We start from the raw sequence: 15,022 nt of genomic DNA on the forward strand, positions 1-15,022 counted from the left end.
AATAGGCTTCAGAAGTGGGCCTGGAGCCAGGTCCAAGGGCTTGCAGCTCTTGAAGGTGGGGGAGTTGCCTGCCAGCCCTGGCATGGCTCCGGCAGCTCTACATGGAACAGGAGCACAGAGCATCAGACTGAGGGGATGGGAAGGGCCAGCCAAGCCTAATCCTGTGCTTTCTTGGGCCAGGGAGCCTCGCCTTCTGATTGACTCAGCGTGACTCAAACTTCTGATGTGGGATCAGCTACAACAATAGTATCTTGTGGTCCAAAGATGCCTCATGTTTCCCTAAAGTAGCCTGGTCCGAGGGGTTGGAGTGCTGCTCTAAGCCCTGAAATTGCCCTTGTGTATGCCACGTGGTCCCTGCTGCTCCCATGACCATACAACCATCTCTTTAACAGAGCTGATCATTGCATCACATTCTCATCATCTATTTATGTCTGTGAAATTCTTCAAAGCTGCATAGGGCAGCTCCCTAGGTCCCCAAAAAGTAGCCCAGCACACAGAAGATGCTCAATATATGTTGAACTGAGTACTGTTCTCTAATAAGATAATTATATTTTATCTTAAAAAAATATGCCATCAAAATATTTGCCATTATCGATAATAAACTAAATAGCTAGCAAGAGCCAACCTGGTATAGACCAGCAGGATCCAACACCTGCCAGTCACCTAGCTGGGTTGGTTGGCAGCCTACCTATGATACTGGGCACTGTTGCTGTGACTGTATAGTCTCTATTGACACAGAGGAGGCTTTCAGTAAATGAGCAAATGCATGATGAATGAATGAACACTTTCACTTGGGAACCAAAAAGTGCTGACTCTCTCTGCCTCTGGAACACTGTCACCCAATGCTCACCTGTTCATCCAACAAATATGTATTGAAAGCCTACTGTATGGCAGGTACTGTTCAGCTCTTAGCGATATAGCACCTGATAAAATAGATAATACACTCATCACCTTAACATTCTAGGGCCTAAAGATATTTAATATACAGGGGGAGATAGAGTACATTTTTTCTTTTTTCCCTAGTAAACGCTGTTTTGAAAAGTAAAGTCAGGTAGGGACTTCCCTGGCCATTCAGCGGTTAAGACCCTGCGCTTCTCGCAGCACTGTTTATAATAGCCAGGACATGGAAGCAACCTAGATATCCATCAGCAGATGAATGGATAAGAAAACTGTGGTACATTTACACAATGGAATACCACTCAGCCATTAAAAAGAATATATTTGAATCAGTTCTAATGTGGTGGATGAAACTGGAGCCTATTATACAGAGTGAAGAAAGTCAGAAAGAAAAACACCAATGCAGTATACTAACACATATATATGGAATTTAGAAAGATGGTAATGATGAACCTATATGCAAAAGAGACAGCAAACGAGACACAGATGTATAGAACAGTCTTCTGGACTCTGTGGGAGAAGGCGAGGGTGGGATGATCTGAGGGAATAGCATTGAAACATGTATATTATCACATGTGAAACAGATCGCCAGCCCAGGTTCGATGCATGAGACAGGGTGCTCAGGGCTGGCACTGGGATGACCCTGAGGAATGGGATGGGGAGGGAGGTGGGAGGGGGGTTCAGGATGGGGAACACATGATGTACACACATGGCTGATTCATGTCAATGTATGGCAAAAACCACCACAATTGTAAAGTAATTAGCCTCCAATTGAAAAAGAAAAAGACCCTATGCTTCTGCTGCAGGGGGCATGAGTTCGATCCCTAGTCAGGGATCTCAGCCGCAGCAGGGCAACTAAGCCCGCGTACTGCAGCTAGAGAAGCCAGAACGTGGCAGTGAAGACTTGTGTCTGTGTGTGCTCTGCTGTGTCCAACTCCTTGCAACCCCATGGACTGCAGCCCACCAGGCTCCTCTGTCCACGTGATTCTCCAGGCCAGAACACTGGAGTGGGTTGCCGTTTCCTTCTCTGATGAAGACTTAGTACAGCCCCCAAATTAAACTAAATAAATAAATGAAAAGTAAAGCCACGTAAAGAAGAAAGGCATCCAGGGGAACTTCCTAAGTACATGGGTTTGGAAATCTAACAAGCCGGTGGGTAACTCTTGCTCTGCCACTCAGCAATCCTGTAATCATTAGGTGAGTGACCTGACTTCTCAGCTCCAGTTTCTACATCCATAAAGCCAGCATCATAATACTTACTTTATGGCATAATTATGCGCTTGAAATGAAAATGTATGTAAACCAGGCAAAGAGTATTCAACAAAGAGGAACTGTGACTATTATTTTTGAGTCTACCTCTGGGTGTTCTTTGGAAGGAATGGTGCTAAAGCTGAAACTCCAGTACTTTGGCCACCTCATGCGAAGAGTTGACTCATTGGAAAAGACTCTGAGGCTGGGAGGGATTGGGGGCAGGAGGAGAAGGGGATGACAGAGGATGAGATGGGTGGATGGCGTCACTGACTCGATGGACTTGAGTCTGAGTGAACTCCGGGAGTTGGTGATGGACAGGGAGGCCTGGCGTGCTGCGATTCATGGGGTTGCAAAGAGTCGGACACGACTGAGTGACTGAACTGAGCTGAACTGAATGCTTTCTTGCTCCTGACCCTGTCTTAGGACCTCCACAGGGATGTAGAGATCTAGCACAGTACTTGGCACAAAGGGAAGAAAAATGTGACATAATAACAGAAACATCAGCTAACACTTGCTGAGTGCTTACTCTGTGCACGGCTCTGTAGGAAAGGCGATGGCGTTTAGTCCTTATAACAGTCCTGCAGTGCTATCATCACTCCACTGTCAGAACTGTAGCAAGGAGACGGTCAGGCACTCACTCAAGGTCACAGATGTACTGAGAGGCCCGGCTGGGATCTGATGGCCCAACCTGCACCCTCAAGCACCACAGCGGACTGCTGACTCACTCTGCACTGACTTTCTCCCCACGAGCACCACGGCCCTGCCTGAGCACATCCATTCAGACCAGCGGGAGCAGAAGAACCAGCTCTCACTGCCCAGTCCGGATTCCAGCACAGACACCTCGCGAGCCCGCCACGTGCCGACGCCCTGCAGCAGCCCTACCTGTGATGTTGACCACGACGCTGCTGACTTTGGATATGCGACTGGCTTCCACTTTGCACGTGTAGTTGCCGTTGTGCTCTGTCGTGGCCATCACGGAGTACACAGCCTCGCTGCTGAGGCTGTTGTGCGCGACAATCTCCCTGTCCTTCTGGATGATGATTTCCGGGAATGACTGGGCCTGGTGCGTCACCTGAACGGTGCACTTGACCTGGAGGTCATCTCCTTCTGTGATCTTTCCCTCGGGGATGATGTGGAACTTGGGATTAGAGAAGGATTCTACGAGAAGAGGACAGGCTGGTTGGACTCAGGTTCAAATCCGGGTGAGGAGAAAAGGCACTTCCCTCCCCTTTTCTGTGCTTTTGGATGCCAACCAGTTTTTCCTTATTAATTAAAAAAAAAATTCAACCTTTCCTCTCAAAACCCTTCACCTAGGCTGCTCTGGTGCTCCCTCCCTCCCACTCGCTCTTGCATCTTCAGCCTTCTTAATTTCACTTCTCTAACTTTGAGCTTCCCAAAGGTCAAACCTACATCTCATCTGAAGAACATTTTTCAAATGACTTCAGAAATAATCACAGCAGTGAGAATCAGACCCCTCTCCTGCCCACCAAGGATTTTCTAGGTAACTCTCATACCATTTCATGGACCTCTGGCATTTCAGCTTAGATATTCCCTTGCTTTCCAAAGTTCAGCTTCATGGAAATGAATTTTTAAATAATGCCATATCTCCCTGCAAAGTGTTTTCTAGTCTATTCTATTTCTTTCTTAAAAATGCTGGTTGTGACTAACTAAATTGATTTCATGACTCAAGCCGTTTGGAAAACACTTTTAATAAAATATGGGTCAGACATTAGGGTTTGGACATGGTGAGGGAAGTAGAGTCAGGCCTTTGCTTCCACCAAAACACCCAGCAGAGCGTAAGGGAGTGTATACACCAATTACAGCCACGTAAAATACAGATAAGGATATTAAAAAAACGCCAAAAGTAAATTTAAAGTGACCTACTACTTTAATATTCGTAAACTTTTTTTTTTTACTGTAAAGTCATTTAAATTCACAATAAAAAACTATCACTAAAAAAAAAAAAAAAAAGGAGTTTATTTTCCTGAGTAAGAATCAAAAAAAAGAGATGGCATCTTTTAGGACATTCAATAATACCCTCTGGGGTAGCTTGATAATAACTAAAGATTTTTTTCCTGACACCCAAACTCAATGTATCAGAGATCTAAATGCACAAGAGGGAAAAAAAATTAAACCACAGAAACAGTAAAAGAAAACAGAGGTGCATTTTTTTGCTTTAATAATCTTGGAGCATGGAGGAACTTTAGGTATGAATCATAAAACTGGATACCGTAAAAAAAAAAAGATGCATAAATTGATACCATAAGGAAAAAAGATGTGTAACTTTGATTTTAACTAAAGATTGAAAGCTTTTTCATGGAAGTAAAAAATAAAGACAAGTGACAAACTGGGTAAATTTTTGCATAGCACCTGACAAAGAGCTCATTCCTTTAATCTATAAAGGGCTCAAACAAATCAATCAGAAGCAGTAGGCAAATATGGGCAAAGTGTATGTGAATAGAGAGGCATGAAGGGATGTAAAAGCATACATTTACAAATGTAAAAAGCGTACTCAACCTCACTAAAGACCAAAGAAATACAAATCACAGTAGTGATATGCCATTGTGCTTCAATTATAATAGACTGTCAAAAATAACAAAAATATTGGGAGCTCCCTGGCAGTCTAGTGGTTAACATTCGGTGCTTTCACTACTGTGGCCCAGGTTCAATCCCTGACTGAGGACTGAGATCCTGCAAGCTGCTCACAAGGCAGTCAGTAAAAGATAAAACATCAATAGAGAAAACATCAATAATATACTGTGTTGATGAAAGTTAGTTGAAAGTTAAGTCGCTCAGCCGTGTTCGACTCTTTGCGACCCCGTGGACTGTAGCCCACCAGGCTCCTCCATCCATGGGATTCTCCAGGCAAGAATACTGGAGTGGGTGGCCATTTCCTTCTCTAGAGGATCTTCCTGACCTAGGGATTGAACCCAGGTCTCCTGCATTAGAGGCAGACGCTTTAACCTCTGAGCCACCAGGGAAGCCAGGATATGGGCAAATGAACAATTTTGATGGAAATGTTTATCCTTTTGGAGGAGCGCATTGGTGATATTTTTCAACACCGAAAATACACAAAACATTTGAATCAAGAATTTGACACAGGGACTTCCCTGGTGGTCCAATGGTTAAGAATCTGCCTGCCAAAGCAGAGGACATGGGTTCAATCTCTGGTCCAGGAAGATTCCACATGCCACAGAGCAACGAAGCTGTGTGCCACAATTACCGGAGCCTGTATGCCCTAGAGCTCATGTTCTTCACCAAGAGAAGCCACCACAATGAGAAGCCTGCACATCAGAACTAGAGTAGTCCCTACACCCTGAAACTAGAGAAACAAAGACCCAGCACAGCCAAACATAAAGAAATAAATAATTCAATAAAAAGAGAATCTGACACATAAAAAATAAGATACGAAAATATAGAAGTTATAAGAATGTTCACTGCAAGATTGTCTTAAGATCAAACAAGTGGGAAAAAAATGCCTAAATGTCCATCAACATAAAATGAGGCCGGTGACTGTCACCTTCTGAGACGGCCCACACTCTGTCTATGGAGTGCGTTCCCTCCCTGAATAAAACCTTCTTTCACTTTCAGAAAATAAATTAATTTAAAAAACTAAAATGAAATGAGCATATCCTTACAACAGGATTCTGAGTTTTCACTAAAATGGTAAAGATCTGTATTTCCTGATATGGACAAAAGTACATCTATACTGTATTTGTTAAGAAAAAGTTATAAGATAGAATGTTTGACAGCTCTCTCGCTCTTTTTTTTTTTTTGGTAAAAACAAAGATAAACAAGTGAAAACTGTGTGTGCACATGATGAATGAGCAGAATAAGTCTAGAATACCATACAAAGGACTTTCTCTAAGTGTTGATACTTACTGTGAAGAATTGTCACTTTATATAGTACTGTATTTTCTAAAAATTTAACCCACACCATGAACTACAATAAAAAAGTTGTATATACATAATACTATATATATACATATACACACATAATACTATACAGGAAATATATACACATACAATATAGCATTATGTACACACAATGGGCAAAAGTGAAGGCGCCAAAAGCAGAGGTTCATTTTTTTTTTCTCAATTGTTGTTCCATTATTTTTTTGGCCACACCACACAGCATGCAGGATCTTAGTTCCCTGACCAGGGATCGAACCCCTGTTCCCTGCATTGGACGAGCAGATTCCCAACATTGGACCACCAGGGAAGTCCCCTGAGGGTCACTTAACAAGCTGTAGGGCTCTGATCCTGAATACACTTGAGGCTTTCTGCGGTAAACTGTTCCTTCCCCTGCCTTCTTCCTGCTTCACGCATGCTCCCCTCTCAGGTCACGGGGAGCTGCTGGGTGTCTGACCTGGAGCTCTGAGCTCTCTGTCCTGGACACTCAGACCCTGGCTCCCCTCTGCTGTAGCCTTTCTGTCCTGAGAGCACTTCTCAGGCCACCTCATCTGTTTCCTACTAGTCCAATGTCTCAGTGATGGAAGGATGGGTAGAAGGGGGAAATCCCTTGTCAAATGCAGGAGGCAAAAGCTGAGGACCTGCCCCTCCTTCCCTCTGAATCCCCTCCAGACCCCACTTCCTGATGTCTGATCCTCATGGTTTAAAGTCACGGTTCCCAAGCTGCAGGTCACACAAGATGTCGTTTCAGTGAGTCTCAGCCAGTGCTTTAAGAAATGGAAATAGAGTAGAAAGAACAATAACAAAATACATCATGTATGAAGGTTAAGAATTGTTTGGAAATATATAAGTGTATATAGTTAAACGGGGTCACAGACAGAAAGTTTGAAAAATATAAAGTGATTAAGAACAGTCTTGACAGAGAAGGAGAAATATGGTATGATGTCTCCTGTATGTGGATTCTAAAAAGAAACACAAATGAACTTATTTACAAAACAGGAACAGACTCAAAGACTTAGAGAATGTTGCAGGAGGGGTGGGGAAGGATGAGGGGAAGGGATCGTTAGGGAGTCTGGGATGGACATGTACACACTGCTATATTTAAAATGGATAACCAACAAGGACCTACCATATAGCACATGGAACTCTGCTGTGTTTTGTGGACCAGAAGGGAGTTTGGGGGAGAATGGATACATGTGTATGTATGGCTGAGTCCCTTCGCTGTTCCCCTGAAACTATCACAACACTTGTTAATCACCTATACTCCAATACGAAATAATAATAATAAACAAAGAACAGTCTTGAGCAGCAAAGGCCTAAGCCCCTTTCCAATTCTGGGCTTTCTCCCCAGACCAAATCAGCAAACCAGGAAGAATGATAGAAAGGAGAGTAGGACTCTGACCCCGCACAGTGACCAGTTCACTCCTCATGGGTCTGGAGGACTCCACGTTGGACCCGGAAAAGATCTTCGCTTGACATTGGAAAAATATGGCACGGTCTTGCTCCTCAACTGTGAATTCCAGCGTCACAAAATTCTGGTTCTGAGAGGTTTTTTCTCTTTTTTTCTTGGCACTCCTTATATTTAGTTCAAATTTTTCTATTGTGAAATGTACAGGAGCCTTTTCCTCTGGGACAGAACAGTTGACTACCACGACTCCACCTTCTATCACCTCCTTCTTGTCCAGCGTCACCCTGGGATCAGACACTCCTTCGGGGGAAGAGAAAGTTCGTTAGTATGTTTGCTCCAGCGGCCAAGCCACCCATCAGCCCAGTCACTGGGGTTGACCCATCTGATGGTTCTTTTGTTCCCAGAACCTCAGTGTTACCTACCAGGTAATTATTGAGTATGTATGTGCTGAACACCATACCAGGTTCTTTGGAAAAATATGTAGACTATGTCTAAGATAGTCCAAGGAGCGGTGGCCTAGCCAGCACAGGAGGGCCTAGAGGAGCTATTCCACAGTAAAGGTCAGGAGGGGCGGCAGTGAGGAGATACCCCTTGTCCAAGGTAAGGAGCAGCAGCTGCACTTTGCTGGAGCAGCCGTGAAGAGATACCCCACGTCCAAGGTAAGAGAAACCCAAGTAAGACAGTAGGTGTTGCAAGAGGGCATCAGAGGGCAGACACACTGAAACCATACTCACAGAAAACTAGTTAATCTAAATACATTAGGACCACAGCCTTGTCTAACTCAATGAAACTAAGCCATGCCCATGGGGCCACCCAAGACGGGCGGGTCATGGTGGAGAGGTCTGACAGAATGTGGTCCACTGGAGAAGGGAATGGCAAGCCACTTCAGTATTCTTACCTTGAGAACCCCATGAACAGTATGAAAAGGCAAAATGATAGGATACCGAAAGAGGAACTCCCCAGGTCAGTAGGTGCCCAATATGCTACTGGAGATCAGTGGAGAAATAACTCCAGAAAGAATGAAGGGATGGAGCCAAAGCAAAAACAATACCCAGTTGTGGATGTGACTGGTGATAGAAGCAAGGTCTGATGCTGTAAAGAGCAATATTGCATAGGAACCTGGAATGTCAGGTCCATGAAACAAGGCAAATTGGAAGTGGTCAAACAAGAGATGGCAAGAGTGAATGTCGACATTCTAGGAATCAGTGAACTAAAATGGACTGGAATAGGTGAATTTAACTCAGATGACCATTACATCTACTACTGTGGGCAGGAACCCCTCAGAAGAAATGGAGTAGCCATCATGGTCAACAAAAGAGTCCGAAATGCAGTACTTGGATGCAATCTCAAAAACGACAGAATGATCTCTGTTCATTTCCAAGGCAAACCATTCAATATCACAGTAATCCAAGTCTATGCTGCAACCAGGAACGCTGAAGAAGCTGAAGTTGAACGGTTCTATAAAGATCTAAAAGACCTTTTAGAACTAACACCTAAAAAAGATGTCCTTTTCATTATAGGGGACTGGAATGCAAAAGTAGGAAGTCAAGAAACACCTGGAGTGACAGGCAAATCTGGCCTTGGAATATGGAATGAAGCAGGGCAAAGACTAATAGAGCTTTGCCAAGAAAATGCACTGGTCATAGCAAACACCCTCTTCCAACAACACAAGAGAAGACTCTACACATGGACATCACCAGATGGTCAACACCGAAATGAGATTGATTATTTTCTTTGCAGCCAAAGATGGAGAAGCTCTACCCAGTCAACAAAAACAAGACCAGGAGCTGACTGTGGCTCAGATCATGAACTCCTTATCGCCAGATTCAGACTTAAATTGAAGAAAGTAGGGAAAACCACTAGACCATTCAGGTATGACCTAAATCAAATCCCTTTTGATTATACAGTGGAAGTGAGAAATAGATTTAAGGGACTAGATCTGATAGATAGAGTGCCTGATGAACTATGGAATGAGGTTCATGACATTGTACGGGAGACAGGGGTCAAGACCATCCCCGTGGAAAAGAAATGCAAAAAAGCAAAATGGCTGTCTGGGGAGGCCTTACTAATAGCTGTGAAAAGAAGAGAAGTGAAAAGCAAAGGAGAAAGGGAAAGATATAAGCATCTGAATGCAGAGTTCCAAAGAATAGCAAGAAGAGACAAGAAAGCCTTCCTCAGAGATTGATGCAAAGAAATAGAGGAAAACAAAAGAATGGGAAAGACTTTCTCTTCAAGAAAATTAGAGGTACCAAGGGAACATTTCCTGCAAAGATGGGCTCGATAAAGGACAGAAACGGTATGGACCTAACAGAAGCAGAAGATATTAAGAAGAGGTGGCAAGAATACACAGAACTGCACAAAAAAAGTCTTCACGACCCAGATAATCGTGATGATGTGATCACTAATCTAGAGCCAGACATCCTGGAATGTGAAGTCAAGTGGGCCTTGAAAAGCATCACTAGGAACAAAGCTAGTGGAGGTCATGGAATTCCAGTGGAGCTATTTCAAATCCTGAAAGATGATGTTGTGAAAGTGCTGCACTCAATATGCCAGTAAATTTGGAAAACTCAGCAGTGACCGCAGGACTGGAAAAGGGCAGTTTTCATTTCAACCCCAAAGAAAGGCAATGCCAAAGAATGCTCAAACTACCACACAATTGCACTCATCTCACACACTAGTAAAGTAATGCTCAAAATTCTCTAAGCCAGGCTTTAGCAATGCATGAACCGTGAGCTTCCAGATGTTCAAGCTGGTTTTAGAAAAGGCAGAGGAACCAGAGACCAAATTGCCAACATCTGCTGGATCGTGGAAGAAGCAAGAGAGTTCCAGAAAAACATCTATTTCTGCTTTATGGACTATGCCAAAGCCTTTGACTGTGTGGCTCACAAGAAACTGTGGAAAATTCTGAAAGAGATGGGAATACCAGACCACTTGACCTGCCTCTTGAGAAACCTATATGCAGGTCAGGAAGCAACGGTTAGAACTGGACATGGAACAACAGACTGATTCCAAATCAGAAAAGGAGTACATCAAGGCTGTATATTGTCACCCTGCTTATTTAACTTATATGGAGAGTACATCATGAGAAATGCTGGGCTGGAAGAAGCACAAGCTGGAATCAAGATTGCCGGGAGAAATATCAATAACCTCAGGTATGCAGATGACACCACCCTTATGGCAGAAAGTGAAGAGGAACTGAAAAGCCTCTTGATGAAAGTGAAAGTGGAGAGTGAAAAAGTTGGCTTAAACATTCAGAAAACATTCAACATTCAGAAAACGAAGATCATGGCATCTGGTCCCACCACTTCATGGGAAATAGATGGGGAAACAGTGGAAACAGCGTCAGATTTTATTTTCGAGGGGCTCCAAGATCACTGCAGATGGTGACTGCAGCCATGAAATTAAAAGACGCTCACTCCTTGGAAGAAAAGTTATGACCTACCTAGATAGCATATTGAAAAGCAGAGACATTACTTTGCCAACAAAGGTCCGTCTAGTCAAGGCTATGGTTTTTCCTGTGGTCATGTATGGATGTGAGAGTTGGACTGTGAAGAAGGCTGAGCGCCGAAGAATTGATGCGTTTGAACTGTGGTGTTGGAGAAGACTCTTGAGAGTCCCTTGGACTACAAGGAGATCCAATCAGTCCATTCTGAAGGAGACCAGCCCTGGGATTTCTTTGGAAGGACTGATGCTAAAGCTGAAACTCCAGTACTTTGGCCACCTCATGCGAAGAGTTGACTCATTGGAAAAGACCCTGGTGCTGGGAGGGATTGGGGGCAGGAGGAGAAGGGGACGACAGAGGATGAGATGGGTGGATGGCGTCACTGACTCGATGGACGTGAGTCTGAGTGAACTCCGGGAGTTGGTGATGGACAGGGAGGCCTGGCGTGCTGTGATTCATTGGGTCGCAGAGTCGGACACGACTGAGCAACTGAACTGAACTGATGTCTAAGATGTGGTTGATGCTTTCAAAGTTTATAATTCCACTGGGAAGTCAAGTCATCTCAACCAACATAGTTAAGAACAAAACAAAGACTGCCTGTATTCATCAGTATTACCGTGGTGGTTGTTACAATATATTGAACGCCAACAACAAGCTGGGATTAACTTTCTATCCGTGACTCCCTTTTGTAATTCTCATAGTAAATCTCTGCAGGAAAGAGAAAATTATGTCCATTTTACAGATGACTAAGGTGACACTCCGAGAGGTTCAAGGCTCACCCAGAAGCTTAGAGCCTTCAAGCCCCAGAGCAACTGAAACTCACCCCCAGGTCTGTGTGACTTTACAGCCAGAGGCAGGGGGTGGTGCAGGGAGAGGAGGCAGGCGTGGCCTCAGTTTAAAAAGGAAAGCTGAAAATAACTAGGAATTAGAGTGCCTCACAGAGACAGTAACCGAGGGAGCAGTCAGGAAAGGAGGAGTCCCTCTTTGCCTGAGGAGTCAAGAAGATCCTAGAAAAGAAAAGCACCTGAGAGGATTCTTGGAGGAAGGAGGTTACCTGGACAGATGAAGTGAGATGGGGGCCAAGGACAGGCATTCCAGGGCCTTGGGATCTGCTTGTGCCAAGGGATATGAGTGGCTTTTCAAGAGGGCTGTCTAGAGCAGAGGAAGGGCTGGAGGGGAAAATACAGCAGGTGGTGAGCCAGGGTTGGATTAGAGGGAGCTGGGAGAGTCTGGCTGAGATGAGCTGTCCTGTCCAGGCCCCTGGGTCCAAGGGCTATCGACTCCATCTTGGAGTCAGACAGACTTGCTCGTATCCTAAATCTGCCTCTTCCTGAATGTGCCACCTGCCCGCATCACTCATGAATCTTTTTCCTTGACCCACCCAGGTCAGAGATAAACAATGGATACATGTATACGTATGTCTGAATCCCTTCGCTGTTCACCTAAAACTATCACAACCTTGTTAATCGGCTATACCACAAATACAAAATGCTTTTGGTGTTTTAAAAAAAAATTAATAAAAATAAAATTTTTTTTAAAAAAGGGAGAAATAGAGAGCTGTCCTCTTGGGGAGGAGAGCTGCATGTGCTCCACCTCTGCTGTCACTTCTGGTGAAGGTGCTCCCCTGCCCCTACACGAGATTCCCCAGGAGAAGGGATCAAGGGATGGGAGCATGTTATACTCATTGTTGGGTCTTCATCAGAATGGGCACTTGATAAACGGTTAATGAATGAATGGACTGTCTTTTCTCTGCCTCAAAGACCTCCTATCATAAAAAAGAGTTAGAGAGGCCAACTGCAGAGTCAGATAGATCTAGGTTCTGACTCTGGCTCTGTGTTTGATGTGACCAGACCAACCAACCTCTCTGAGCTCCAACGTCGACACTTGTACACAGGAGGAACCAGGCTGATCTCTCGGTGCCGTTGCAGGAGTAAAATGAAATGCATGTGACATGCTCAGAACCGTTTATCTTGTCTTATGAGGGCCTGAGTAAGTGGTAGTTCTTATCACTGGAAGTAACAGTGGTATGAATGACTGTTCTGATCACAGAAGTGAGCTCAGTGATGCAAAAATGACAGTTATGGCAGCAGCTGTCCAGGAAGAACGGGGCTGAATCCACAAACTGTGTCCGTTAAATCATCCCAAGTTTCTGGCACATTTCTTTTCAACATCTATTTCCCAAAGTCTTGGCCTGCCACTCTTTCCTCATCACTACTGTGAACATGGGGACCCGTTGGCTCCTCCCCTGTCCCCAGTGGAGGTGCTGAAGTGCTGCTCTGCTTCTCTGTGTCTGTGGCCCCTGGTGATACAGAGGGATATCCGGCCAGCCATGCCACTATGGTCCACGGGACACCCAGGGTGTCCAGAGGATGAACCGGCCTGGAGGGTGACATAGTCATGTCCTCCCGTGTGAGCCTCAAACCCTGACGGGAAGGTGGTCAGAGGTCGTATACTTCTGAGAGGAAAATGCCGCCAAACACTTGCCCACTGGTTCTTCCTGCTTCCTGCTTGCTGAAAGGATCATTTCTTTCTAAGGATGGTCTGGCCAAGCACCTAGTACATGGTGGGCCATTCATTCATCCAAAACTGGATCACTTCCTCGGCTCCCCATTTAATCCTCAAAACAAACAACATTCAAGGGTATGCAGAGATACCCAGTGATCTCGACATTCAAGGGTATGCAGAGATACCCAGTGATCTCGACATTCAAGGGTATGCAGAGATACCCAGTGATCTCGACTTTAGAGACAGGAAATGAAAACTTGCCTACAGAGGTTAGGGAAGTTGATCCAGGGGCACTCTGCTGGGAGAGCAACTTCTTTCTCAGCCTCTGCACTTTCACTCTTATGCTATATCCCTTTTCTCTGTCCTTGGCACCATTTGGCCATCAAGATAATCCCTACGTGATCTTTTGTATCTGAACCCGGTGTCCATTTTCTGGGAGGCCGTCCCTAACTCCTCTAGGCCGAATTGTTTCTTCTCACCGCTGTGCTCCCAAGGCAGTCAGATCAAATGACTGTTGGACTGCAGCGATTTGTTAAATATATCTCTTCCTTCCAGGACTGTAATTGCATCCAGAGCTAGGATATGCCTGATGCATTTTCATGTCTAGCACCTTTTTTTTTTTTCTTCCTGATCTGCAACCTTGAGACATGCTTCTTGAGAGAGTAAACCAATGAAAAAATGGATGGATGGAACCGTGTGACCCAAATTTCCCCCAATGATACATTTTTCTTGTTTCTCCATCTCTATTTCTACTTGCTCTTTTCAACTGGGTTTATTCCACAGTCATTTATTGAGTGCCTATTATGAGCCAGATTTTTTTGAGATATATTAAAAAAAAAAAAAAGACTAAACATCACCTCTTTCCTCAGGATCTCACAGTCTGGAGAGCAACCAGATGTGTGAGAAAGTTGCATTATTGAGTGAAATAGTAATTGTAACTTATTGGAGACTCATTATGTGCTGGAAATTGCACCATCTTTACCAACACAGAATCTTTTAATCCTCTCAGTAACTCCCTGAGGTAGTATTATTCATTTCACTGATGAGAATTTTAAAGTGTAGAGAAGGTAAGGGACTTGTCCAGACCGAAACTAAGCAGAGCAACTGAAGAATCCAGTGTCAAACCCAAGAGTCCTGACCTTTATACAAATACCACTGAATGCAGAGAGGGACAAGAGCTATAAGGACCAGGACCCTGGGGGAGATCAATTTTGTTTGAGAAAAGTGTCAGAGAAGCGATCACTGAGTTGAGTGTTCAAGGAGAGAGAATTCATGAGGAGAGGAGATGAAGAGGGAGTTCTAGGGAGAGCAGATAGCATGTGCAAAGGCAAGTGAAGTGAAGCGAAAGTCACTCACTCTTTGTGACCCCATGGACTATACAGCCCATGGAATTCTCTAGGCCAGAATACTGGAGTAGGTAGCCGTTCCCTTCTCCAGCAGATCTTCCCAACCCAGGGATTGAACCCAGGTCTCCTGCATTGCAGGCGGATTCTTTACCAGCTGAGCCACATGGGAAGCCCTTGCAAAGGCAAGGAGGTTAGGAAAAGCCTGGTGTATCAGGAGCATGTCTACTGCCACTTGTCCAGGTTGGGAAAACATCAAGCACA

General features: G+C 44.5%; 1 protein-coding gene across 24 annotated transcripts in view; it reads right to left on the reverse strand.

The window, feature by feature from the left end:
- Positions 1-15,022, reverse strand: part of PECAM1 (platelet and endothelial cell adhesion molecule 1) — a 129,939-nt gene that overhangs the window by 68,425 nt on the left and 46,492 nt on the right. For all 24 annotated transcript variants that reach the window (XM_069541776.1, XM_069541777.1, XM_069541774.1 and 21 more), the window contains 2 exons: positions 7,463-7,768; positions 3,031-3,306 (listed from right to left, as the gene is read on the reverse strand). In XM_069541776.1, coding sequence (XP_069397877.1) covers positions 3,031-3,306; positions 7,463-7,768 — 582 coding nt within the window. The remainder of the gene's footprint in view (positions 1-3,030; positions 3,307-7,462; positions 7,769-15,022) is intronic.

This window comes from Ovis canadensis, chromosome 11 (assembly GCF_042477335.2).
Source record: "Ovis canadensis isolate MfBH-ARS-UI-01 breed Bighorn chromosome 11, ARS-UI_OviCan_v2, whole genome shotgun sequence".
Taxonomy (NCBI): Eukaryota; Metazoa; Chordata; class Mammalia; order Artiodactyla; family Bovidae; genus Ovis; species Ovis canadensis.